The sequence below is a fragment of the Sesamum indicum genome, linkage group LG9, assembly GCF_026168435.1.
Source record: "Sesamum indicum cultivar Baizhima isolate 11 linkage group LG9, ASM2616843v1, whole genome shotgun sequence".
Classification (NCBI taxonomy): domain Eukaryota; kingdom Viridiplantae; phylum Streptophyta; class Magnoliopsida; order Lamiales; family Pedaliaceae; genus Sesamum; species Sesamum indicum.
In genome coordinates, this window is record NC_142665.1 from 18,429,985 (window position 1) to 18,457,614 (window position 27,630).

The window sequence follows — 27,630 nt, forward strand, 5'->3', positions numbered from 1 at the left end:
GCATATATAGATGTTTAGTTCAGGATGAGAACCGATGATCAATTTCATGACCTAAATTAAGACCGGAGATGGTCGATAGAAGGACCGTACCCATATGGCACTCGATAGCCTTAAGGTTCACGTTATTTTCACCTATTGTCTAGTGTCATGAATTGTTATTAGATGGCCACCTATGATGACAATTACTTTCAGATTAAATGTTAGCTAAATAGATTAATTAAATATAATTTAATTCATTCAGCGAAAAAATATTGACCCTTGCAATTTGTTAATATTAGATATAAATATGAACAAAAACATGAAATTGTATGTTATCAATACGTTTCCTCATAAAATAGAAAATATATTATATCTCAAGAACACAAAAACTATTTTATGGGAAATTTTTAAGATCTAAAATGTGAGTGTTGAATAAGACATTATTGACAAACAAATGATCATTACAACTAAAAAGAGGGTAGATTCGTATGTAGTGCAAAAACCCATACATAATTTAAGTCGTATAAGATCTATAACACTGATATTTCACTTATAACCAATCTATTTTGATATGTCATACTATGTTACAATTTGTGGACAATAATAATTGAAGGAAGAGAAAAAAAAAAAAAGTTAAGAACATGTTTATTTCATATGGAAATGAAAAATATATCTACAGAAGGACAGAAACAAAGGCCAAGAATTTGATCATTGTACGGAAACAAGAATCTTGAGACAATTTTTGTAAGACACAAACACGAAAAATCTAAGCCGACTGTTGGAAATATTTGAGAACCCATCATTGCTACGAGACCCATTAATGAATTAGAAAAAAGTTGATGGCTAATTAGATAATTCCTAGTGGCATTTTCAGTCATTTTCAGTTCATCATTCATCACTCTATCTGCTATTTGTTATTGGATTGACCTATTTAGTTTGGATTAAATTAGATTGATATTTTTTTTAAAAAAAATTATAGATATAAATTATAATTACGAGTAGAAATATATAGATTTTTACGACTACATCCTTTGTGATGTCTAGAGAAGGCAAATATAGATTGTTCCCTCAACCTCATTGCAGCCGGTCGATAGGGTACCTAAGAACAAGTGAAAAAATCTTAGATATTAGTTGCAAATATCAATTAATCATTTTTTGGTGGCAAAAAGTGAGTGGACTGTGAAAAATCCCCAAGGCTCTCATTCGAATGAACAAGATCGGCATCATAATGTTGGCATGCCTTTCGTATTGATTGCAGATAAAAAATTTCATGAGCAGCTTATAAACTTCAATTTCTTCTGTCTTTAGCGAAAAGTCTGAATCCATAAAACTTGTGGAATTAGAACATATTAATGAAATTAGAAGGAATAATACGTTTGTTGATAGGGGATCAGTTTGAAGACCAATACCCTCTCATTTCGGGTCGGGTCGCATGACCCAGACAGCCCGACCTGAAGAACCCGTTGCTGGAGACCATTGATCTCCCTAACATCGTACGAGCTAGGATCACATCACGTGACATAATGCAAGTGGACCCTTCAGATACGCAAGGAGACCCATTCAGACATTTTAAATATCTCATGTTCAGTTCATTTATGAAAAGACATTTATTGCACTGAGAACCCACATAAGATCGCAATTAGATCATTTATTCTTTCTCGAATACTTTACCGACTTAGTCATCAGAGGGGTTTAGTTGGGAACCTTCTAGTATGACTAACGATCTGCTCTTTTTTCTCAAATTTCAAACCTTTTCGAAAATATGAGATAACTAACTACCTGCGAACCAATTATTGAACATCCAACACTATTGAATTAAGGAGAGTATAGTAGAAAATATCATCTCATAGAAATCCAAAGGGCCAATTATAAATTGAAAGGACACATTACATTCAGTGCAGATCAAAGGGGGGGCCAATTTATAGAATAAAATATCATTTGACATTTATGCCTAATAAAGTGTTGTGTGGTGCATAATTAAATATCATCCCAACTAAAAATTTCTCTATTGAAGTAACACTCATTACACACCCCATGTCTCATTCATCTCTTTGCTTTCTGTATGAAGTACTATCATTATGATCATTAAATCACATCATTAAGATCATCAGATCATATCATTAAATCATACCCAACACCCCTTAAAATTAGTTCTGATTATACAAATATGTCATATCTTTTACAAAAGTACAGATATATTTTTTAAAATATATAGTCGTAATTATGAATATTCCCTTTATTCAGTGGTGTAGGATAACATTCCTTAGGATCGGGTGTGTACATGTAAAGGAGTAAGAAATATTTGGTTAATTACACAATTTCTTGATATCAATATAATTTATTCTTAAGTTATAAGATACTACTCTTAGGCCAAGTTTATTTGGGTGGATTAAGCCTGATATCAGGTCTACTCCGTCTTAATAATTTATTTATTTATTTATTTTTACCTGCCCGACAAAAATCAAATCGATTCAATATAAAAAAAATGGTATGTATTTAAATCCCACAAAAAGTAGGGAGATTTAAATTTGTTGGGGGCCACATATTTTGGATAATTTTTTATTTTCATTTTTACCCTCAATCCTCTATTTTTGACAGTAGCAAAGTAGCAACCTTTCATCTTCTCATGCGATACATATGCATTTTGCAACATAAAAGTTGTGAAAAATATAAGCAATGATTTGACTGTGACAGATTATCTGAAAATTACCTTTAGTGCAACATATTTGTTTATAAGTTTTCTCAATAAAAATATATTAATTTGATACCTTAATACAGTGCAAAACACAATCTTATTATACTAAAAAAAGATAACTATTAGTTATAATTTTTAGTGATCACGATTAAATAAAATCGATGCAAAAAAATAGATTCCACAAAAAAAAAAAATTATTTTCCATGACTAAGAGCTATGGTAAAAAATTTGCCATAACTTTTAGCCGCCCTCGCAGAGACCACGATCAAGAACCGTTGCATGACCGTGGTCAATAACTTTTGCTACGACTATTTATTTTTATTTATAATAATTAACTGTAATTAAATATTGCATTTTTTATACTGTTAACTAATCTACACTTAATTCATTTTATACAAAAATTTATATAAAACTAAAAATAAACATATTTTTTACTAAAAGCTGAAAATGAAAACACAAACAAATACGAAAACTCAGGTTCATCCTTAGCTTCTTCTTTTGTAAGAAGATCCTAGTCCATCCTTTCCAGTCTTGCCTCCAGCATCTTGAGAAATTTCATGAAGAAATTTCTTTTAAGTATTTTAAGAGTTTGGAGATATTATATATTTTTATTGTAACTCGAACTTTCATTTGATTCCATACTTTGATAAATCTCCTCCTTTAAAGATTAATATATATACATATATATAGCGTAAATAAATATTTTTTCAATAAAATCTAGATTTTGATATCATTTTCGCTTACCAGAGGTACATAAAGCGTACATGGACCAAGATGCACATTTTAAAGTTGAAAAAAGGTAAAATTATCTAAAATGCGTTCAGAGAATTAAGAACTGTCATTCTTCTGAAAGTGTTACGTCCGATAATTTGATAACCAACACGAATAAATAGTTAAGTATAGAATCTAAAATTGTAATTGCCCCCTTATATAGTTGCAGCATTTCAATGCAATATTGAGTTATGTTTGCGGCAAATTCGTCAACTGGCATAATTCTTTGTAAATTATAATAAAAAAGAAAAAGGAGGGTTGCAGTGGCGGCCACCTGACCACCTCCAGCTACACTGTGTTGGCTAATATATAAGCATTGATTCCGTTAACACAGCACCACCAAAGGCGCGAGTAGAATTCAAAGAAGTTGATGGCTAGTTATTATAAAGAAAATGCAAGAATAAGGTAAAATGGGGGGAAGAGGACTCCTGATTTTATGCATGTCCTCATATGAGATCGCAACTCGCTAATTTTTATGTTTTTAATATACGAGTCATTATTTGGAATATAACTCGTGTAGCTTTTTATTTTAATTTTGGATAAATTACAATGAACTTTTCTAAAATTTATTAATCACAAACGCCTCTTCTTTATTTGAAATTTTACAAATATATCCTAAAATTAATAATCATCTAATAAATACCCTTTTGACATTCCATCGCAGATGATATTTGTTAAATAACTATTAATTCTAGAGGATATCTATAATTTTTCAAACAACGAGTGAGTATTTATAATTATAAAAAATTTCATAGTATCCCTTTGTAAAACCAAATTTAATAATTAACGTAAAATTTAAAAAGTTAAATAAGTTATTTATTTTATCGATTTAAGGGCGTTTTTGACTTCATGAAAAAAATATTGCAGTAGTGTCTGTCATTTGTGAGTGTAGAAAACCAGACATCAGACTTGGCTATACGTACATAACATAAGAAGACGTAGAGAAGGAACTTTCAAATGCACAAGAACGCACATTAATTCAGAAAATGTTCCATCATTTGAATCCTAAGGTAAAAGGTCTGTCTGAGTGTGGAAATGCAGGTAAGTTTGAGGGATGAAAGTCACTCTTATCAATATTTTAACACATTTTAATCGGCCAACGGGAACTGTAATAACAATCCCAAGGATAAAATTTACTTTCGGATCTGAAGAAAAACCCTGAAAATCAAATGACAAAACAAAATCATTCTTCTCTTTATTCCTAAATTGCACTTTGAGCTCGGAACATTCACCTTTATGAGTTCCAAGAACAGCTATAGCGAGTCAAAACTAATAGCCCCAGTAATCATTTCGAATTTCGTCATCAAACTTCTTCTTGAGTTCAGGATGCTTTTCAAAGTATTCGTCAGCTGTCATGGTACTAAGCTTCCTCTGTTGCACCAGAAAAAGTGGGTATGAGAAATCCGGAGAAAGCGTCCCTCTATGAACAGAGAGAGAGAGAGAGAGAGAGAGAGAGAGAGAAGACGAAAAATATAGGATCATGAACGGAAAGTAAAATGTCTTCATCACCTTCAGCTCTTGAACCTCTGCAATTTCTTTTTCTAATCTTTCAGACTCCTTCAGTGACTTCTCCTCTGCTTCTTTCAGCTCTACCAACTGTAACTCGAGAAATTCACTATTAGATTCTCCATTTTCTTAATTTGACACATGAGCAGAACAGGGAGGTTTTGGAGATTCTAAATTGGTACATACAGTTAAGAATAATTTACAGCTGTTAAGTAACTGCAGTCTTGTGGCAATCATTAGCTATTTTTAATGCGAAACCTTATACTACATTTGCTATACCCTATGCAAAAGCGTACATATGATTTTTCAAGATTGTTTAGATGAAGTTAATTTGAAATGTACAGGAAAATCTCATCATAGATATGCTTCCAAAGAATGTTCCAAAAAAGTTGCTTCCAAAAATATCATTCCAGCATTTCAGCATCCACTAAAATGCCGATTTACACTAGCAGATGACCTCTTCATGATTATAGTTTTTAGTATGAAGCTTTTCAGAATCCTATGAAGCTATAATTGACCAGGTATAATTAACATTTCAATATTAGTACAAGTGGTATGAAAAAGATCCTGTAAGAAAAGTGGCAGTAAATACAAGATTCATGATTTTCCTCACCAGAGCGTCAAACTTGGGTTTGTATTGAGGAGTGACATTGTCAACATACTGGGGAATTTTAACTTCTGCAAAGTAAAAAATAAATCATGTATCGAACTTCAAATCAACTTATGATAACTGCAAGCAGATGCCAGATATTGCCTAGAAACAAGTCTAATGGCTAATGAAAATTCTAATCTTCATAATCTCAATAATTGAAACTTTCATTGGTCATATAGTTGATGATTGCTAGGTAACAGATAATTTGATATTATAAGAGAGGTTATATGACTCTCTCTCTCCTCTTTCTGGGAGGGGGGATCAGTTGATTGGGAATACTGATCAGAATATGTTTTTACAACTCATAAATGTCAAAGAACTTATCCTTCATCTAACTTTTAAGGACTCATAATGTTGGTGATCTATTTTCTGAGATCATCCATCAACAGATCATATATAGCCGTAGCTTGTGAAATCTCTAGACAAATGAGCTCTTCAAAAATTCAGCCTTGGTCTGTGAGTTACATCTTATTTACGTAAAAGAATTTCAAAATAAACTCCAGCGTGTGATATTAGATACCAAATTTTGTTGCCAGCTATTTGCCAAGACTTTGATAAAAAAATACCAAAGTCAATTAACAGGTATACCGACAGAAAAATATCAAAGGCAATTAACTTATATTCTAGTTATTACTTATTAGTATCATTGGGTCAAGATGTTTTGACTTAGTTTCAAGCTCAACCTGATTAATGGCACAGACTACTCCATATGGAAGCTTCTTTTGTTCTTTAATATGATTACAATATCCATTAGCAAGATACTTCAAAACTCAAAGTCTCACCTATTGCCAAAATGCAACAACAGCCCAATATTACAGAATTGTCTCTATTATTCATTCTTATTTTCCCACTTGTTCACTGTAGAGGGATTTTAACATATAGGTTCCAACATCCAAACAAGGAACAAATTTGCAGAAGATATTTGTCTTGTTTAAGTATATGCCCCACTCAAGATGTTGATTATTAAAGACAGAACAAAACACTTAAAATATAGAATCAACACTGTGCAGGTAAAGATATGAAACAAAATGAACAAACAACAAATAGAACAAACCATCATACGCCTGCTTGTACATATCAACCAAGCGAGATCCAATTCCTTTTCTGTAATACTCCCAGTCTATGGGTTCTGGTTCCTGCACTTTTCATAAAGAAAAGAACAGTAAGAAAGTCAGTAATTTATAAATATGCACTTTATTTACTTGTTTGAAAAGAAAAAGGTGCCAATCAAATATTTTGGCTAGTGGGGAATACTGAATAGTTTTGAATTTCCATATATAGTGGAGAACTCTCATTTTTATTAAACATTAGGGTAAAAAAGAACTTAGCTACATTGAAGCAGAAATTATGCGCAACGAGCCATATTTATCTAATGGAGCAAAAACTAGGCAGTTGCATGTCAGTTGACAAGACTTAGAAGTGAAAGGATCAAGGAAACTTGCAGGTTTCTTTCATATTTATGGCATATAAACTCAATAAGAATATTAAGTTGAAATAGTGGTTTTTCTCTTTTGGAAAACATTCTATGCCAAAGGATAATCTCCATCTTAAGTGATTTGTACTCAGATGATCATGCAAAACAACAGTCCAAAATTTCCAGGACTCATAGACAGAAATTTGCTCTATTCAGAACTTCATTAGATGATCTGAATCACAGATAACCACTGACACTCAGCAGTTCTGCACAGAATCAGGGACTAAAATTTCAATGAACAGACCAGACTTAATGGATCATTGCTTATTTTGCTCAGTGCCATTTCTGTAACAATAACACCAAGATGGCAAAGCTAAGTAGGATAACATGGATAAACAAAGCATAAGCCCTAAGGAGAAATGACGTGAGTCAACAAGGAGAAGAACATTTGCATCTACTTCTGCTTTTAGGTATCCATGAAAATCACTGTATTACATGTAATTCTTGTCTTGTGCCCCAACATCTTTACAAATTACAGCATTGAGCCTAATGTATAACCATCTCATTTGTACTGAAGACAGCACAGAACAGAAATCCATAATTCGTCGTGTGTTATAAGACCTTTAATTGATTTCGTAGAGGCACACCCTTGTCCAACTTTCCACCAATCAATGACTAAGTATATTCACGTCAAGTGGAATTGAAGATGTGACTTCGCATGGTCCAATCGCCATAGCAGCAACTCAGGAAAACCAGCTGTTAATACTAGTGTAGTATAGTTGAGTTATCATAATAAACTCAAAATATAAAAACTTACTTTTCTTCAACCTCAACTAATAATATTAATCTTCAATTCAAATTAAGAAAGGTAATGGATATCACAACCTCCTTTCAGCGGTAATATCGAGCAATTCAAGAGCAATGTCCCATTTGGTACAATGACATGAGGCTTCAGCTACGACTTAGAAACCACAAAATTCATTACATTTTTCAACCAATAAATAAAGAAAGAGCCAAATACGATATACAAACTCCACCACTCAACGATAAACATCAACCACATTCGTTACTTCTTCCAACTCTTCAATAAAGATCAAAATTAAACCACGCAAAGCATCAAGCAAACCCCAGAAGGAACAGATAAATGAAAGACCTGCTCCACACACCACTACTAATAAAATAAACACATGCACAAGTGAATCGGGGTGTAACTAAACCGCAAACAAAAGCATAAAATTGAGGAAATCGACCTGACTGAACTTGGTCTGGAGCTGCGTGATGACCTCGTCGAAGGCGCGGCGGAGGGTGGCGAACTCCCTGCGAGCCTCCTCGGAGACCAACAGCTTCGCCATTCCTTCCCAGTCAATATTCTTCCCGGCCTTGAATGCAACGTCGACTACCTTCTTCCCCGCTCCGCTCATTTTTCTTCGCTACGATTTGATTGATTGATTGATCAGTCGACAAACAAAGTGAGGCACAGTTTGTGAATTTGTGCGTGAGCAGAATGCTGCAATGTGGGTCGGAGGGTTGTGGGTGTTGGCCTTGATTCGTATGTATATAGTGTATGCATCACTGGACCAAAACATCATTTTGGATTTCATTGTTGCCCATACACTTATGGGGATTTACTCTCCTAGGCCCTAATTACTATCCTTCATTCGCTAGATCTCTCTCCTAATCCAGCCCAATCAACTATTACCCCCAATTTTTGTACAGTGCGCAATGTTATCAAAGGTGCGATAAATAATCTGACCTGCCCCAATAATGTAGTATAAAAATGACAATTGCTTAAGTCCATTTTGAATCTACACTTTAACATATGGTGAATAGCAATTTATATTATTGTGATATTGTAAATAAGTAAATTATTTTTTTTTAAAGAAATAACAGTTTATACTTTATATTCTATATTTTTTAAAATAAATCAATTTACTACTCTGTCTAAAAGATAAATTGCTCTATTTTACAAAATATAGAGAAATAAATTATTGTATCTTAAAAAACAAAGGCAGGTAAATTGTTATTCTTCTTATAAAAGGGTAATTTGCTCATTTACAATATGACAAGAGATTGCTAGTATTTTTTTCCTTTAATATAGGGTAAACTTATGACTACATTGCTTGAGGATAGATTTAACTACAGAAATATTATGTATTTTTTAAAAAATTATAAGCATATTTTTTTAATGGGATTTGGATATAATTTACTTGAGGGATTGTACTCGTAAAATTTTGAACTGATCAAAGGATGTATTTATAATACAGCTATAACCTCAAATAGTGTACTTATAATTTAGAAAAGGACAAAAATGTTTATAGAATTAGATCTAACGTTAGAGACTATTTATGTAATTTATCCTTTAATATGTTACTTGCAGACTGAATTTCAATTGTACAATTATATTTTATGCCTAAAAAATACACTAAGTCTGAGAAGAGGTTCAACTTAGGTGACGCCCAGCTAGGGGCCCAAAAATGCAAGAACCCAAGGGGGAATGGTCCATGCGCCAAGGTAACGAATGAGAAACAACTGTAACTAATAACATGATCAATTCAATAAAACTGAATATGAAAACCTAATTAAAGAATAATATGTCTGAGGAAAGGGCATTTGACTCAATCGTAAGCATTGATGTTTCCACACGATGATTTAATTATCCATAATAAAGACGACCAAAAATAAAAGCTGATTGTGTTGGAAAAATAATAAGGTCAAGTAATGGTTTAAGTCTATTGGCTATGCGTTCAGAAGCTCTCCTCATCACTACATTGCACAGACTAATTGGCCTTAGTTGGGATTTCAATTATAATAATTTTCAATTTTTTTTCCAAATATAAAATAATATATATATATATATATATTTCCATACTTCTATAATGATAGACACAAAATACATCGATAGAAGTTATAGATATTTAAATTTTTTTTTTTCATGTTTGGAACTTGAGAGAAATTAAAATCATAATACAGAAATCAAGCGGTGAAACTCGAAATAGTTCTTCCATAAATTATTGGGTTTAATCTCATGATAATATATATATTGTTGCAATCAGAGTTCCACTGGATTTGGCTTCTTAACAGCAAAACCGTTCCCAATCCACGCAATGTATCCCCCTCCCATGTTGCGTACATGCTTGAATTCCTGAAAAGCAACACACCAAATCTTTTTAAATTTATCATAATTATAAATAATTATTTATTATTTAAAAAAAATACAAATACCGTCATGAAATTATAAATGCTTTGACAAATACCCCTACAACGAGCTATCACAAAGAGTATTTGTTATATGGTATTTATAATTTTAGAAGAATATTTATAATTTTTTAAATAGCAAAAATGTATTAAAAATACAGAAAAATATTTTTTGGTAATTAAAAAAATTAGTGTTGCAGTGTAAGTAATCACTATTTATGAGTAAAAATAAATTTATATATATATATATGTAAGATAGATATAGATATAGATATAGGAAAAGATGGCGTGTGATGGTCCTTTTAAAAAAATATATACAATTTTTTTTATATATAATGCCCCTTCCCACTCACAAAATTTTGTAATTTATTAAATTATATATAAAATTTAATTATTTCTTTTATGTTGGTCCACAATTATTCAACTGTCCCCACTTATGTCCAAATGTAAATCAATGTATAATATATTTTTTCGGCCCTCAAACTTTCGTTTCTAAATCCCTTCCTATGAAAAGTTATTTTATTTGCTCCTAAAGTAACAAGCGGTAACTTTATAAATAATAGGGATTGTTTGAAAAAATATTGTAAGAGAATTAAAAGTGAATAGTATTAATGAAAAAAATAAAAAATAGATAAAAGTTAAATTGGGTAGTATTTGAGAAAAAATATTTTTAAAGCTAGATTAATTAATCAAATACCATTTTGTACTTGACTTTTGCTAATACTAATTATTTTTTTTTCAAAAAAATTATTTCAATTAGTATATCTCATATTTGATTTTTTGCGACTGTAAATGCCATAGCAAGCCTGCTCCTTGAAACCTAGCTTGTGGGGCATTGAAGGCGTAGCTGCCTAATTGCCCATTGGGACCAATGAGGCAACGTAATTCTTATTGGAATATTGAAAGACTGTGCCGTGGAAAACCACTGCCTTGAAAGCGAAATTTCGGTACTACCGTGGTGCAGATAGTACAAATCGATCGCTCCCTAAGGTTAACACATCTATTACTTTCTTACACGCGCACTCGTGGAAGAAAGCTTGGAACAACGAACGAAATATAAAACTCAGAAGTGAAAGAAGTGAAAGAAGAGAAGTGAGCTAGAAGAGGAGAGCTCTCAAGTTTCTTTTGTGATCTGTAAATGAAGGAGAACCCATGCCTATTTATAGAGCCATGACTAAGTAGATAAAATCAATTGGACTTATCCAATCCTTAATTAACTAAGTAGATAAAATCAATTGGACTTATCCAATCCTTAATCCAACGAATATAATAGAATAAAAGAGGATTTGTTGGTTAATTAGCTAAAATTAAGGCAAGGGACTTGGTCTTCTTATTAGTCATTCCTAACAATTTTCCGTTAGTTGGAAACTCAATTGGAGAAGAGAAGGAAGAGTTTGATATACGAAGCGGGCATTGAAGGCGTAGCTGCCTAATTGCCCCTTGGGACCAGTGAGGCAAGGTACTTTATAAATATTTGTCATTTACATTGTCAAAATATTGAATGCTAATAGAAAAATTAATGTGTTTAATTTAATAATACTCCCACTAAGTAATATAATTGTTCATTGAAATACGCCTACCAAAAAAATATATTTTTTTATTAATTAATCAAAGCAATTTAATTTATATTTTTTTTATGATATTGGAATGATATAAGATAATATAGAAAATAAAATTCCAAAATATATATTTTTTTAAAGCTCCAAAATATTAAGTATGTAAAAAATTTATGAATTTTATTAGTGTTAAATTAATTCATATTATTTGAAAACTCCAACATCAACTTTAGATTAAAAATTTCTAAAATAAATTTAAAAGCTAAAAGTTTTGATTTAAATTTTTTTTATAACAGTTTTAAAAGCGAAATTGATACTTCAAACACCTTAAAAATATTTTTCTAATTTTTTTTAAAACTCTAGCAAACAATCTCATGATATCGCTTGTCTCTAATAAATAGAGACACATAAAGAGCTAAAACATGGGGCGGGGGGGGGGGGGGATTGCAAATCAAATAAAGTGATTAAAACTTACAGCTTCAAGGAGATCAGTAGTTGCATATACAGACCTAACCCCGCTTTGACAACCCTGAATTTTACACCATCAATTATTTTTCAAATGATTTAATGTAAAAATTAATAAAAAATTATATCAACACCTCTTAAAATTAATACAAACAATTAATGTCCTTTTTAAAATCAAATGCACACCTCGTAAGAAGGTGTAAGCGTAAATAATAATACCGTAAATTAACTAATTAAATATATATTCTCTAGTAAGATGAATTACCACAAGAAGGTGATCTTCCTTCCCGGAAACGGCCAAAACTTGATCCACAAATTTGGGGTTCTTCACCCTGCCTGAATCCTCTCCCAATTACGTACTCAATTATGAATATTTTATGGGAAAAAATTAAATAAATTTACATATATATATATATATATATTAGTACCATATAATACCTTTTGGAGTATTAAACATGTATGGAATGTTGAAGGTGTTCTCGACATGTCCATTCTTAAATTCTTCTTCGGTCCTAAGTGAATCAGTCGCAATTACATCATAAGTTTCAATCATTGACAATTAATATAAGATAACAAAAAATATATAAATCATTTACACGTTTATGGGATTCGAACTCATGTTTCCATACCCGAAATCAGAAAAAGACAACATGGGATAGTGCAGCAATTTACCTGACATCAAGATAGCGGTAGAGGGCCTGATGAAGAAGATCTTTAGCTGCAAGAACATCAACAGTGATGACTTCTCCCCCTGATGAACTGCACAACAGACAAAGAAAGAAGAAGAAATCTTTATACAGACTGCAAAACTCATGATCCAAAAATTCTGTGTGTGTGTGTGTGTATATATATGTATATATATATATATATATATATACCTTTTCTTGATCAAGTCCATGCTTTGTATTTCTTGGGTCAATTTGCAGGCAGAGAAAAGCAGGTGGAGTGATTGTGGGTGTGCTCTTCCTGGTGTTTTGTAGTGTGTGTGCCACTCTGAAAATGTAGCACTCACCCATTATATATTGGGTAAATTGCGTCGGCATTCCGAGATGTTAGGTTTAATTATATAATAATTTTTTCTTATGGTAAAATGACAAATATGCTTTCTAAATGGGCATTAGTGTATTGTACCTTGGAATCGTAAGATATACATCTGATCCTGATGTATTCAGGGGGTATTTGTGTAAAATTTTATTACTGAATAATGGGTGTATTTGTAATTATAATTGCAATCTTCAAGATTGTACTTGAAATTTTTGAAAATGATGGAAAATATTTGTATAATTTAGTTAAGGGATAGTCACGAGCTTCTCTTATGAGATTTGATGTAATTACACGTAGACCCCTTGTGGTTTGGAGAATTATATTTAGTACCCTCGAGGATTGCTTCGGTCTAATAATAGAACCATCCGTCAGTCAAAACTCACTTAATCTATTGATGATATAACAAAAGAATTGAATAAAAACTTATATTTATCCTTGATTGACTTATTATTAATTTATTGCAGATCAAATAAATTTCTCTAATTAAATTACCCTTATAACGGTGAAAATATATTTTCTTATATATATTAATATGTAAAAATATATACAAAATAATTTAATTATAAAAAGATTTATGACACCTGATAATGACAATATAATTTACTAGATCTCATGGGAATGTGATTGTGCGTGCCTTAATGGGAGATGAGTTAGATGATTACGGTGTTTACCTAATATGTCACTAATTAAGTATTATTACTGTTTTACATGGTGGATTGTATTTTCCATAACTAAATATTAGAATCTATTCTAATTAAATTGTACTTTTTGTTATCAAAATGTATAATTGATTCTAATGAATAGAGCCCAAAAACAGTCCAAATTCAAGAGATAAAGGTAGCAATTACATGACGTAATCTCTAATTTGTGATTGTAACAATATGAAAGTGTTTGTGTGAGCTTTTTAAAAATGTTTTTCAACTTTTAGATTTAGAAAAGCACTTTTAATGTGTTTGGGATGCCAACTTCTGTTTTCAAAACTGTTATAAAAAATACTTTTAAGCCAAAAGTTAGAAGTACTTTGGGAGGTGCTTCTAAACGCTTTGGCTTTTTTATAAATAAATTTAATTTTCTTTTGACTACTTTAATATAATAATCTTACTTTGATTTTTTGCCCTTTTAATTTATTTTTAAAATTGCTCATCTAAAGTTGATGTTGGAGTTCTCAAATAATTTGAATAATTTGTCACTAACAATATTTATAATTTCACATATTTAATATTTTATAATTTATTTATTTTATTTTTTATATTCTTGGATATTATTCCTATATCATAGAATAATATAAATTAAAATTGCTATGATTAATTAATAAATATATTTTATGGTAGTCATGCAAGGTTATTAATTGTGCATGAATTACTTAACAACTAAATGACATAGTGAAAATACTATTAAATTAAACATTTAATTTATTTAATATTTAATATTTCAATAATATAAATAATAAATATTTAAAAAATTAAAAATACTATTTGCAATAAAATTTATTACTTTTTTTTTGCAAAAAATTATTATTATCAAATGACAAGTGCAAATATTAAACAAACATAGTATCTTTTTAAACATATAGACAAATTGGACGCGTTTTAATAGAATCGGACGCCAATCGAGCTCGAGTGATTTGAAATCGAATTAAGCTGAAACATAAATTGTAAACTTATCAAATAAAAAATTAAATTTGAGTTTGATTTGTTAAATAAATGATCGAATTGAAACAAATTTTAATTAGTCAATTAAAAATTGAATATAGAATAATTTGATTAATTTTTTTTAGCCTGAGTCGAGAATTTTTAAATTGGAAGACATGATCACGCACAATTCATTCAAAATTTTACCATTAGTTTTACATGCATCCATTTGTCACTGCATAGGACAAGAAGGCATGATTTGGCATTATTGATGAGACACTGGAGATAAGAAGATGAGAGCAGCATATCTGGAAGGAATCTGGGAGGAACCACAGGACAGAATATTAATATTTTCAAAATCTAAATAATGGAGCACTTGAGCATTTATCATTCATTGTCATAAAAGTTGCAATTTTTTTCCTTTAATTAGCGCACTACAAGAAATACTTAAACTAAAAAAATGTGATAAATATTAATTCACTTTGGCTATGCAACGACTATTAGATATTGCTTCGACAAATAAGGTCCGAATATTAGCCATAACTTATAATCTAGCTGACAGAATATTTTGGTATAGTTAAAACTAGGGGTGGTAATATGGATGGATATCTGTGGTTTCAGCCCTATCTGTAATTTTGGGTTGAGTTGGATTTAACATTTCTTAATGCGGGTTCCATATGAATTTGTTTAAATAAATTTAAATGGACTATGGGGGCCTATATCGGTTCTTCATATTCAACAATCTATTAGTCAATCAAAAGTCATTTTTAATAATGATGCAAGCAAAAATCACAAATCTTGAAAAGGGACTTACGAAAAATACGTTAGCACTCTGACGCTTAAGTAGGTATATGATGATAACAGTAATCATTAAACTAAAAAAGCATTATATAGAGGATTAATTTAGCATGAAAATGCTTTCAACAATAGTGTTTCTATGTGTGCAAATGTATAGAAAACCTTTCCTACTAAGGGGAGAGTGCTCCTTTTATAACTCTCCTCCCCTACCAGTTGGGAGAGTCTGGTCCCCTTGGAACTCGGGAAGAGGTTGCCATAGGATAGACCCCAACTGTCATGGGGGTGTTTTCTTGTTCATGTGTTTTAAGAATCTTAGCCAATGGGGATTGATCTCTCCGGATTAAATCCCTTCCTTGGATAAAGTTATCCTCTGCCTCGGGAGGCGCGATTGTAGCCACCCAATCCTCCTCCCTAGATCTTCGGCCTTCCTTCCTGTTAAGGGGATGTTTTTTCTTCCAAATTGTCCTGGTAAGGCTCATCCACATGTCATTCTAGCATTCCCCATGGCTGACCTGGCTGCCATGTGAGCCGTCTTGATGGACCTCCACAAGCCCTTCTGGGCTTTCTCGACCCTTGTTAGGCTCCTAAGATCCCCCAAGCAGGTTGGACCTCCTCCGAGGACTGAGAGTAAAACCCTTTTTGCTTCTGGGCCGTTGGGGAATGATCTTATTCCTTGACTTTCATAATTTATTTTCATGTACGGATTATATTTAATTGAGTGGATTGAATTTAATAAGGTTAATTAATAAGCCGTTTCAAACTGTTAAAGTTATTCTTAAATTAAATTGTTATAGCAGTTTTATAAAATATATTTCAAAAAAGTTAAAATGCTAAGTCAACGGCAACTTGATTAACAGAAAGAGTTATGTTTACAGATTGATTTATATGTTTTGGATTTATAACCAATGACGCGAAATTTAGAAAATAACTCTGAGTTAGTTGAGTTAAACATAATTGTATGAAAAAAACCTAAATAAATTTATGCAGGTGTTGATAGACTTAAATAAACTACTGTGCACAAGTTTCAAATTTGATTATATGTAATAATATTACGTACACTTCTCTTAAAAAAAAAATATTGAATTTGACACCATTAGTAATAAGAAATAAAACTATCATTTTCAGCAAATAAAAGAATATTTGGATTTGATATTGCTAACAACATTAAACCTAATCCATCAACTAATACAAAGATGTTCTCATTTTTTCATGAAATTCAATACAAAATTGAAGCATTACTTGCCTTCTCTACTAAGAAGAGTATCAAATAGGCTACACTCCATTTTATCCCCGGTATTTTTTTTGAAATATTTAAAAGTCTTCATGTATTTTAAAATAGTAATTCACAGTGTTTAAATAAATTCAACAAAAACAAATCCCCTTCTATTAGAAACTAACGGAAGGTGGGATGTACGCAGCTGAGGTGCATTTGAGCTTGTTTTTTTTTGTCTTGAATGACTAAAAATGCTCTTATATTGCATATATTTAAAATTATTGAGGGTCAAATTGATTTTTTAATTTTTTTTTCTTTTTGTATTTTCCTCTCCTCTAAAAATATAAATTCTTGTATTTTTTAACATATTTATATTAAATATCAAGATACAAATAAAAAATAAATAAAAACTACATTACATAGACTAATAAACTAAATTTTATTTTTCAATTTAGATATGCACATGAATATAAATATTAAGCAATTATAATGTTAATAAATGGGTAGGGGTCTACCAAATTCCCTGCCACGGCACCAGCAGATTTTAATTAAAAAAAAATTATAATAATAGTAAGTTAGAAATTAATTTAAATACGATAATTATTATAATTATCTAAAATTATTCTTAGTTAACTAAAGTATATTTAACTAATATAATTAAATTAATTTAAAAAATTAAAAATTTAGACGGCGGTCGTTGCCTTTCTCTCTTTCTTTATGTGGACGACATGGCCGGGGAGACGCCGCTCCGTCGCTCCAAACCATGTACAGCTTTGAGCATTAATACAAAAGAATTAACAAGATGCAGACGAGGACGAGACGATACAAGCAGGGCATGGAAGAGGAGGAGGAGACGGGCATCGACTAATTAATTTGTTCCCACATGGAGAAAGCAATAAAGGGTTGGCAGATTTAGTAGCAAAGAAAAAGGTAATGAGGAGATGCGGAGAGAAATTAAGGAGCCGTGAGGTAAGCACAGAGCGAACTATTCTTTCGCCTTTTACTAAAGAATACCGTGCGCTTGCCTCATTCAACGGCATACTCTAATTTTTGGAGGGTCTGAAACTGTAAAAGGTTTCGGCCCCTATAATATAATATATGTTGGAATTTTTGGTCTTATAAGATGTTACAAGAAATTGCTGAAACATACATATATATTAATCATTAGAAATGGAAGATGATTAATGCTGCAGCAGCAGCAGCACATAAATAGAAATCAAATGTGATTGCAATTGTACTTAATGAGGTATATTTATTTATAGTCAGCTCAAAAATCTGATTCTGAACTCCCACATAGGAAATGAACAGAGCATACAAAAGGGTTGTGGGTGCTACAAAAGATTAGGCTCCAGCACTGAGTTAATCATACCTTTCTCGGCCTTTTGGCTAAGATCAAGTGTAGTATCTGTTCTTATCAGTTTAATATCTGATACGTGGACCATTGGTCCACATGATATTAAATTAATTTTTCTAGGGGGAGAGCACATCACGGCAGCTTGCTGCTAGGGCTCTCAAGCGTCGCCTTGGCGTTGCACTATTGCCTTGGCCTGGCGCACCTCACCAATTCTAGTCTACATATCTTACTCTTCACTAAACATAAAAGGACATCATCATCATCATTATTGTCAAATAGAAACCTCGATCAGCATCACCATCATCGTCAAACAGAATCATTATCATCATCATCAGTGTGAGATCTAGCAGCAGTAATTCATTTCTCATTAACAAACTGCAAATTAAGTTTTTAATCCACATGCATCCCACATCGAATGAGTATTGTGTATCTAGTAGGAGAGGAACACATATTAGCCAAAGGAATCCCAACTTGAAACATACTTACCTGGACGGGGTCGATGGGCGATCTAGAAGGCCCATGGCCTAGGTTGGTGACCTCCATTGCACTTTGGTGGGGTGCTCGCCTAAGGTCTGCCTAAATGGTGGAGTCTACGTCATAATTTGTGGTAGCGGGGGCTTGCGTTCGCGCAGCCCCCACTCCAAGTCATAGTATCAAACATCTGTTGTGCTCGATACATATGTTCGAGTTTTTATTAGGATATGATCGGAAAAATGAATTTAGTTTGATATAATTTTGAATTTTCATAATTCCAGAATTTGTTGACTACTTTATAACTATTCGACAATTTCCTCTGTGACTTGAAAAGAAAGGTGAATAACAAAATAACCATCGTGGCATCCATTGTCCAGGCATACATTATCGAGAAAATCGGGCTATTCACTTCCCACTACTTTCAGCCGCACGTTCTTTGGAAGCGAAGCAGGCATGGTAGAATTGATGATCTTAAGAGGAACGATGATAAAATTCAACGGTCTATTTTCAAGCATCCTTGTTGGGCAAGTGGAGCTTTAAAGAAGAGATGGCTCTACGGGTTCAGAACGCCACATCATCAAGACTTAGATGTTGTGGAACTATGAAGTAGTCACGACCTATTACGAGTAAGAATATACGTATTTTTGTACATTGTGATTGTGAACATATATAAATACATACGTAATTAACGGAATTTGCAAACAACTAATTCTTAGTGAACTATTCGAGCATCACCATTTCGAGAACCCAAATTATTGATCAATTGATTTCAAGGATTGGTTCAAACGTCGTGTATAAGTTGATGACTTTGATTTTAAGCTATTAAACGATGAATCATTCTTATACTTCAACTTGATATGAACTGCGGGTTTATCCTGGAATATACTACACGGACAACAAGTTCCTGAATTGTCATTATGGGGTCTTAACATAGAGGTGACGATGTCAAACAAAAACTTAGAGCAGCGCCATCATCATTGTCAAACAGAAACCTAGAGCAACATCTTCGTCGTCATAATTAATGTGAGATCTAGCAGCAATAACTCATTTCTCATTAACAAACTGCAAATTAAGTTTTTAATCCACATGCATCCCACATCGAATGAGCATTGTGTGACTAGTAGGAGAGGAGCGCATATTAGCCAAAGGAATCCCAACTTGAAACATACTTACCTGGATGGGGTCGATGGGCGATCAGGAAAGCCCATGGCCTAGGTTGGTGACCTCCATTGCACTTTGGAGGGGTGCTCGCCTAAGGTCTGCCTAAATGGTGGAGCCTACGTAATAATTTGTGCTAGCGGGGGCTTGCGTTCGCGTAGCCACCACCCCGAGTCATAGTATAACACATTTGTTGTGCTCGATACATTTGTTCGAGTTTTTATTCGGATATTATTGGGAAAATGAATTTAGTTTGATAGAATTTTGAATTTTTATAATTCTAGAATTTGTTGACCACTTTAGAACTATTTGAACAATTTCCTCGGTGACTTGAAAAGAAAGGTGAAGAGCAAAGTAACCATCGGGGCATCCATTGTCCAGGCATACATTATCAAGAAAATCGGGTTATTCACTTCCCACCACTTTTAGTCGAACGTTCTTTGGAAGCGAAGTAGGCATGGTAGAATTGATGATCTTACGAGGAACGATTTAAAATTCAACGGTCTATTTTCAACCATCCTTGTCGGGAAAGTGGAGCTTTAAAGAAGAGATGGCACTACAGGTTCAGAACTCCACATCATCGAGACTTATATGTTATGGAACTATGAAGTAGTCATGTCCTATTACGAGTAAGAATATACGTATTTTTGTACATTGTGATTGTGAACATATATAAATACATATGTATGTAAACGGAATTTGCAAACAGGTAATTCTTAATGAACTATTCGAGCACCACCATTCCGAGGTCCCAAATTATTGATCAATTGATTTCAAGGATTCGTTCAAACCTCGTGTATAAGTTGATGACTTTGATTTTAAGCTATTAAACGATGAATCATTCTTATACTTCAACTCGATATGAACTGCGGGTTTATCCTGGAATAAACTACACGGACAACAAGTTCCTGAATTGTCATTAAGGGGTCTTAACATAGAGGTAACGATGTCAAACAGAAACCTAGAGCAGCATCATCATCATTGTCAAACAGAAATCTAGAGCAGCATCTTCATCGTCGTCATCAATGTGAGATCTAGCAGCAGTAATTCATTTCTCATTATCAAACTGCAAATTAAGTTTTTAATCCACATGCATCCCACATCGAATGAGCATTGTGTGACTAGTAGGAGAGGAGCGCATATTAGCCAAAGAAATCACAACTTGAAACATACTTACCTGGATGGGGTCGATGGGCGATCAGGAAGGCCCAAGGCCAAGGTTGGTGACCTCTATTGCACTTTGGAGGGGTGCTCGCCTAAGGTTTGCCTAAATGGTGGAGCCTACGTAATAATTTGTGCTAGCGGGGGCTTGCGTTCGCGTAGCCACCACCCCGAGTCATAGTATCACACATTTGTTGTGCTCGATACATTTGTTCGAGTTTTTATTCGGATATTATTGGGAAAATGAATTTAGTTTGATAGAATTTTGAATTTTTATAATTCCAGAATTTGTTGACCACTTTAGAACTATTTGAACAATTTCCTCGTTGACTTGAAAAGAAAGGTGAAGAGCAAAGTAACCATCGCGGCATCCATTGTCCAGGCATACATTATCAACAAAATCGGGTTATTCACTTCCCACCACTTTTAGTCGAACGTTCTTTGGAAGCGAAGTAGGCATGGTAGAATTGATGATCTTACGAGGAACGATTTAAAATTCAACGGTCTATTTTCAACCATCCTTGTCGGGAAAGTGGAGCTTTAAAGAAGAGATGGCACTACAGGTTCAGAACTCCACATCATCGAGACTTATATGTTATGGAACTATGAAGTAGTCACGTCCTATTACGAGCAAGAATATACGTATTTTTGTACATTGTGATTGTGAACATATATAAATACATATGTATGTAAACGGAATTTGCAAACAGGTAATTCTTAATGAACTATTCAAGCACCACCATTCCGAGGTCCCAAATTATTGATCAATTGATTTCAAGGATTCGTTCAAACCTCGTGTATAAGTTGATGACTTTGATTTTAAGCTATTAAACGATGAATCATTCTTATACTTCAACTCGATATGAACTGCGGGTTTATCCTGGAATAAACTACACGGACAACAAGTTCCTGAATTGTCATTAAGGGGTCTTAACATAGAGGTAACGATGTCAAACAGAAACCTAGAGCAGCATCATCATCATTGTCAAACAGAAATCTAGAGCAGCATCTTCATCGTAATTATCAATGTGAGATCTAGCAGCACTAATTCATTTCTCATTAACAAACTGCAAATTAAGTTTTTAATCCACATGCATCCCACATCGAATGAGCATTGTGTGACTAGTAGGAGAGGAGCGCATATTAGCCAAAGGAATCCCAACTTGAAACATACTTACCTGGATGGGGTCGATGGGCGATCAGGAAAGCCCATGGCCTAGGTTGGTGACCTCCATTGCACTTTGGAGGGGTGCTCGCCTAAGGTCTGCCTAAATGGTGGAGCCTACGTCATAATTTGTGGTAGCGGGGCATGCGTTCGTGCAGCCCCCACCCCAAGTCATCGTATCAAACATTTGTTGTGCTCGATACATTTGTTCGAGTTTTTATTTGGATATGATTGGAAAAATGAATTTAGTTTGATAGAATTTTGAATTTTTATAAAATCCAGAATTTGTTGACCACTTTATAACTATTTGAACAATTTTCTCGGTGACTTGAAAAGAAAGGTGAAGAGCAAAGTAACCATCGGGGCGTCCATTGTCCAGGCATACATTATCGAGAAAATCGGGTTATTCACTTCCCACCACTCTCAGTCGAACGTTCTTTGGAAGCGAAGAAGGCATGGTAGAATTGATGATGTTACGAGGAACGATTTAGAATTCAACGGTCTATTTTCAACCATCCTTGTCGGGAAAGTGGAGCTTTAAAGAAGAGATGTCACTACAGGTTCAGAACTCCACATCATCAAGACTTATATGTTGTGGAACTATGAAGTAGTCACGTCCTATTACGAGTAAGAATATACATAGTTTTGTACATTGTGATTGTGAACATATATAAATACATATGTAATTAATGGAATTTGCAAACAGGTAGCATTCCGAGGACCCAAATTATTGATTTCAAGGATTCGTTCAAACTTCGTGTATAAGTTGATGACTTTGATTTTAAGCTATTAAACGATGAATCATTTTATACTTCAACTTGATATGAACTGTGGGTTTATCTTAGAATAAACTACATGGACAACAAGTTCCTGAATTGCCATTATGGGGTCTTAACATAGAGGTGATGATGTCAAACAGAAACCTAGAGCAGCACCATCATCATCGTCAAACAGAAACCTAGAGCAGCAATAACTCATTTCTCATTAACAAACTGCAAATTAAGTTTTTAATCCACATGCATCCCACATCGAATGAGCATTGTGTGACTAGTAGGAGAGGAGCGCATATTAGCCAAAGGAATCCCAACTTGAAACATACTTACCTGGATGGGGTCGATGGGCGATCAGGAAGGCCCATGGCCTAGGTTGGTGACCTCCATTGCACTTTGGTGGGGTGCTCGCCTAAGGTCTGCCTAAATGGTGGAGCCTACGTCATAATTTGTGGTAGCGGGGGCATGCGTTCGCGCAGCCCCCACCCCAAGTCATTGTATAAAACATTTGTTGTGCTCGATACATTTGTTCGAGTTTTTATTTTGATATGATTGGAAAAATGAATTTATTTTGATAGAATTTTGAATTTTTATAATTCCAAAATTTGTTGACCACTTTATAACTATTTGAACAATTTCCTCTGTGACTTGAAAAGAAAGGTGAAAAACAAAGTAACCATCGAGGCGTCCATTGTCCGGGCATACATTATCGAGAAAAAATCGGGCTATTCACTTCCCACCACTTTCAGCCGCACGTTCTTTGGAAGCGAAGCAGGAATGGTAGAATTGATGATCTTACGAGGAACGATGTAGAATTCAACGGTCTATTTTCAACCATCCTTGTCGGGCAAGTGGAGCTTTAAAGAAGATATGACTGTACAGGTTCAGAACGCTACATCATCGAGACTTAACTGTTGTGAAACTATAAATTAGTCACGTCCTATTACGAGTAAGAATATACATATTTTTGTACACTGTGATTGTGAACATATATAAATATATATGTAATTAACGGGATTTTCAAACAGGTAATTCTTGATGAACTATTCAAGCACCAACATTCTGAGGACCCAAATTATTGATCAATTGATTTCAAGGATTGGTTCAAACGTCGTGTATAAGTTGATGACTTTGATTTTAAGCTATTAAACGATGAATCATTCTTATACTTCAACTTGATTTGAACTGCGGGTTTATCCTGGAATAAACTACACGGACAACAAGTTCCTGAATTGTCATTATGGGGTCCTAACATAGAGGTGACGATGTTAAACAGAAACCTAGAGCAGCAACATCATCATTGTCAAACAGAAACCTAGAGCAGCATCTTCATCGTCGTCATCAATGTGAGATCTAGCAGCAGTAATTCATTTCTCATTATCAAACTGCAAATTAAGTTTTTAATCCACATGCATCCCACATCGAATGAGCATTGTGTGACTAGTAGGAGAGGAACGCATATTAGCCAAAGAAATCACAACTTGAAACATACTTACTTGGATGGGGTCGATGGGCGATCAGTTAGGCCCATGGCCAAGGTTGGTGACCTCCATTGCACTTTGGAGGGGTGCTCGCCTAAGGTCTGCCTAAATGGTGGAGCCTACGTAATAATTTGTGCTAGCGGGGGCTTGCGTTCGCGTAGCCACCACCCCGAGTCATAGTATCAAACATTTGTTGTGCTCGATACATTTTTTCGAGTTTTTATTCGGATATGATTGGGAAAATGAATTTAGTTTGATAGAATTTTGAATTTTTATAATTCCAGAATTTGTTTGCCACTTTATAACTATTTGAACAATTTCCTCGGTGACTTGAAAAGAAATGTGAAGAGCAAAGTAACCATCGGGGCATCCATTGTCCAGGCATACATTATCGAGAAAATCGGGTTATTCACTTCCCACTACTTTCAGTCGAACATTCTTTGGAAGCGAAGTAGGCATGGTAGAATTGATAATCTTACGAGGAACGATTTAGAATTCAACGGTCTATTTTCAACCATCCTTATCGGGAAAGTGGAGCTTTAAAGAATAGATGGCACTACAGGTTCAGAACTCCACATCATCGAGACTTATATGTTGTGGAACTATGAAGTAGTCATGTCCTATTACGAATAAGAATATACGTAATTTTGTACATTGTGATTGTGAACATATATAAATACATATGTATGTAAACGGAATTTGCAAACAGGTAATTCTTAATGAACTATTCGAGCACCACCATTCCGAGGACCCAAATTATTGATCAATTGATTTGAAGGATTCGTTCAAACTTCGTGTATAAGTTGATGACTTTGATTTTAAGCTATTAAACGATGAATCATTCTTATACTTCAACTTGATATGAACTGCGGGTTTATCCTGGAATAAACTACACGGACAACAAGTTCCTGAATTGTCATTAAGGGGTCTTAACATAGAGGTGACGATGTCAAACAAAAACTTAGAGCAGCATCTTCATCGTCATTATCAATGTGAGATCTAGCAGCAGTAATTCATTTCTCATTAACAAACTGCAAATTAAGTTTTTAATCCACATGCATCCCACATCGAATGAGCATTGTGTGACTAGTAGGAGAGGAGCACATATTAGCCAAGGAAATCCCAACTTGAAACATACTTACCTGGATGGGGTCGATGGGCAATCAGGAAGGCCCATGGCCTAGGTTGGTGACCTCCATTGCACTTTGGAGGGGTGCTCACCTAAGGTCTGCCTAAATGGTGGAGCCTACGTCATAATTTGTGGTAGCGGTGGTTTGTGTTCGCGCAGCCCCCACCCCAAGTCATAGTATTATACATATGTTGTGCTCGATACATTTGTTCGAGTTTTTATTTGGATATGATCGGAAAAATGAATTTAGTTTGATAGAATTTTGAATTTTCATAATTCCAGAATTTGTTAACTACTTTATAACTATTCAAACAATTTCCTCTGTGACTTGGAAAGAAAGGTGAAGAACAAAGTAACCATCGTGGCATCCATTGTCCAGGCATACATTATCGAGAAAATCGGGCTATTCACTTCCCACCACTTTCAGCCGCACGTTCTTTGGAAGCGAAGCAAACATGGTAGAATTGATGATCTTAAGAGGAATGATGATAAAATTCAACGGTTTAGTTTCAACCATCCTTGTCGGGCAAGTGGAGCCTTAAAGAAGAGATGGCTCTACGGGTTCAGAATGCCACATCATCAAAACTTATATGTTGTGGAACTATGAAGTAGTCACGTCCTATTACGAGTAACAATATACATATTTTTGTACATTGTGATTGTGAACATATATAAATATATATGTAATTAACGAGATTTGCAAACAGGTAATTCTTAATGAACTATTCGAGCACCACCATTCTGAGGATCCAAATTATTGATCAATTGATTTGAAGGATTGGTTCAAACCTCGTGTATAAGGTTATGACTTTGATTTTAAGCTATTAAACGATGAATCATTCTTATACTTCAACTTGATATGAACTGCGGCTTTATCTTTGAATAAACTACACGGACAACAAGTTTCTGAATTGTCATTACGGGGTCCTAACATAGAGGTGACGATGTTAAACAGAAACCTAGAGCAACATCATCATTGTCAAACAGAAACCTAGAGCAGCATCTTCATTGTCATCATCAATGTGAGATCTAGCAGAAGTAATTCATTTCTCATTAACAAACTGCAAATTAAGTTTTTAATCCACATGCATTCCACATCGAATGAGCACTGTCTGACTAGTAGGAGAGGAGCGCATATTAGGCAAGGGAATCCTAACTTGAAACATACATACCTGGACGGATCGATGGTCGATCAGGAAGGCCCATGACCTAGGTTGATGACCTCCATTGCACTTTGGAGGGGTGCTTGCCTAAGGTCTGCCTAAATGGTGGAGCCTACGTTATAATTTGTGATATCTGTTGTGCTCGATACATTTGTTCGAGATTTTATTTGGATATGACTGGAAAAATGAATTTAGTTTGATAGAATTTTGAATTTTCATAGTTCCAGATTTTGTTGGCCACTGTATAACTATTTGAACAATTTCCTCTGTGACTTGAAAAGAAAGGTGAAGAATAAAGTAACCATCGGGGCGTCTATTATCCAGATATACATTATCGAGAAAATCGGGTTATTCACTTCCAACCACTTTCAGCCGCACGTTCTTTGGAAGCGAAGCAGGCATGGTAGAATTGATGATCTTACGAGGAACGATGATAGAATTCAACGGTCTATTTTCAACCATCCTTGTCGGGCAAGTCGAGCTTTAAAGAAGAGATGGCTCTACGGGTTCAGAACGCCACATCATCGAGACTTATATGTTGTGCAACTATGAAGTAGTCACGTCCTATTACGAGTAAGGATATACGTATTTTTGTACATTGTGATTGTGAACATATATAAATATATATGTAATTAACGGGATTTTCAAACAGGTAATTCTTGATGAACTATTCGAGCACCACCATTCCGAGGACCCAAATTATTTATCAATTGATTTTAAAGATTGGTTCAAACGTCGTGTATAAGTTGATGACTTTGATTTTAAGCTATGAAACGATGAATCATTCTTATACTTCAACTTGATATGAACTGCGGGTTTATCTTGGAATAAACTACACGAACAACAAGTTTCTGAA

General features: G+C 33.8%; 2 protein-coding genes and 10 non-coding genes across 13 annotated transcripts; 10 read left to right on the forward strand and 2 right to left on the reverse strand.

Moving 5' to 3' along the window:
* Positions 1-4,396: 4,396 nt before the first annotated feature.
* On the reverse strand, positions 4,397-8,574 carry LOC105178157 (ATP synthase subunit d, mitochondrial). Its single transcript, XM_011101543.3, has 5 exons — positions 8,268-8,574; positions 6,658-6,739; positions 5,565-5,629; positions 4,955-5,041; positions 4,397-4,816 (listed from the first exon to the last, which is right to left on the reverse strand). Exons 1-5 carry the CDS (start codon positions 8,436-8,438, stop codon positions 4,715-4,717), a joined length of 507 nt encoding a protein of 168 aa, XP_011099845.1. The 5' UTR covers positions 8,439-8,574; the 3' UTR covers positions 4,397-4,714.
* A 1,338-nt stretch (positions 8,575-9,912) lies between these two features.
* STR18 (sulfurtransferase 18) lies at positions 9,913-13,271 on the reverse strand. 2 transcript variants are annotated; one of them, XM_088884896.1, is made up of 6 exons: positions 13,112-13,270; positions 12,906-12,992; positions 12,672-12,745; positions 12,499-12,569; positions 12,244-12,297; positions 9,913-10,159 (listed from the first exon to the last, which is right to left on the reverse strand). In XM_088884896.1, exons 1-6 carry the CDS (start codon positions 13,129-13,131, stop codon positions 10,067-10,069), a joined length of 399 nt encoding a protein of 132 aa, XP_088741022.1. In that variant the 5' UTR covers positions 13,132-13,270; the 3' UTR covers positions 9,913-10,066. The 2 variants fall into 2 exon arrangements, with proteins under 2 accessions (XP_088741022.1, XP_020554862.1); XM_020699203.2 differs by lacking the exon at positions 12,244-12,297 and having other exon boundaries at positions 13,112-13,271.
* A 4,608-nt stretch (positions 13,272-17,879) lies between these two features.
* Positions 17,880-17,997, forward strand: LOC148786965 (U5 spliceosomal RNA). The gene has a single exon (XR_016067641.1). It is a non-coding gene; the product is annotated as a U5 spliceosomal RNA (small nuclear RNA).
* Positions 17,998-18,284: 287 nt separating this feature from the next.
* Positions 18,285-18,480, forward strand: LOC148786966 (U2 spliceosomal RNA). Its single transcript, XR_016067652.1, has one exon. It is a non-coding gene; the product is annotated as a U2 spliceosomal RNA (small nuclear RNA).
* Positions 18,481-18,751: 271 nt separating this feature from the next.
* Positions 18,752-18,912, forward strand: LOC148786967 (U1 spliceosomal RNA). The gene has a single exon (XR_016067622.1). It is a non-coding gene; the product is annotated as a U1 spliceosomal RNA (small nuclear RNA).
* A 1,000-nt stretch (positions 18,913-19,912) lies between these two features.
* On the forward strand, positions 19,913-20,073 carry LOC148786968 (U1 spliceosomal RNA). The gene has a single exon (XR_016067629.1). It is a non-coding gene; the product is annotated as a U1 spliceosomal RNA (small nuclear RNA).
* A 1,001-nt stretch (positions 20,074-21,074) lies between these two features.
* On the forward strand, positions 21,075-21,235 carry LOC148786969 (U1 spliceosomal RNA). The gene has a single exon (XR_016067631.1). It is a non-coding gene; the product is annotated as a U1 spliceosomal RNA (small nuclear RNA).
* A 1,001-nt stretch (positions 21,236-22,236) lies between these two features.
* On the forward strand, positions 22,237-22,396 carry LOC148786970 (U1 spliceosomal RNA). The gene has a single exon (XR_016067627.1). It is a non-coding gene; the product is annotated as a U1 spliceosomal RNA (small nuclear RNA).
* A 930-nt stretch (positions 22,397-23,326) lies between these two features.
* On the forward strand, positions 23,327-23,487 carry LOC148786971 (U1 spliceosomal RNA). The gene has a single exon (XR_016067619.1). It is a non-coding gene; the product is annotated as a U1 spliceosomal RNA (small nuclear RNA).
* A 1,002-nt stretch (positions 23,488-24,489) lies between these two features.
* LOC148786972 (U1 spliceosomal RNA) lies at positions 24,490-24,650 on the forward strand. The gene has a single exon (XR_016067632.1). It is a non-coding gene; the product is annotated as a U1 spliceosomal RNA (small nuclear RNA).
* A 966-nt stretch (positions 24,651-25,616) lies between these two features.
* LOC148786973 (U1 spliceosomal RNA) lies at positions 25,617-25,777 on the forward strand. Its single transcript, XR_016067628.1, has one exon. It is a non-coding gene; the product is annotated as a U1 spliceosomal RNA (small nuclear RNA).
* Positions 25,778-26,775: 998 nt separating this feature from the next.
* On the forward strand, positions 26,776-26,936 carry LOC148786974 (U1 spliceosomal RNA). Its single transcript, XR_016067634.1, has one exon. It is a non-coding gene; the product is annotated as a U1 spliceosomal RNA (small nuclear RNA).
* Positions 26,937-27,630: the final 694 nt, after the last annotated feature.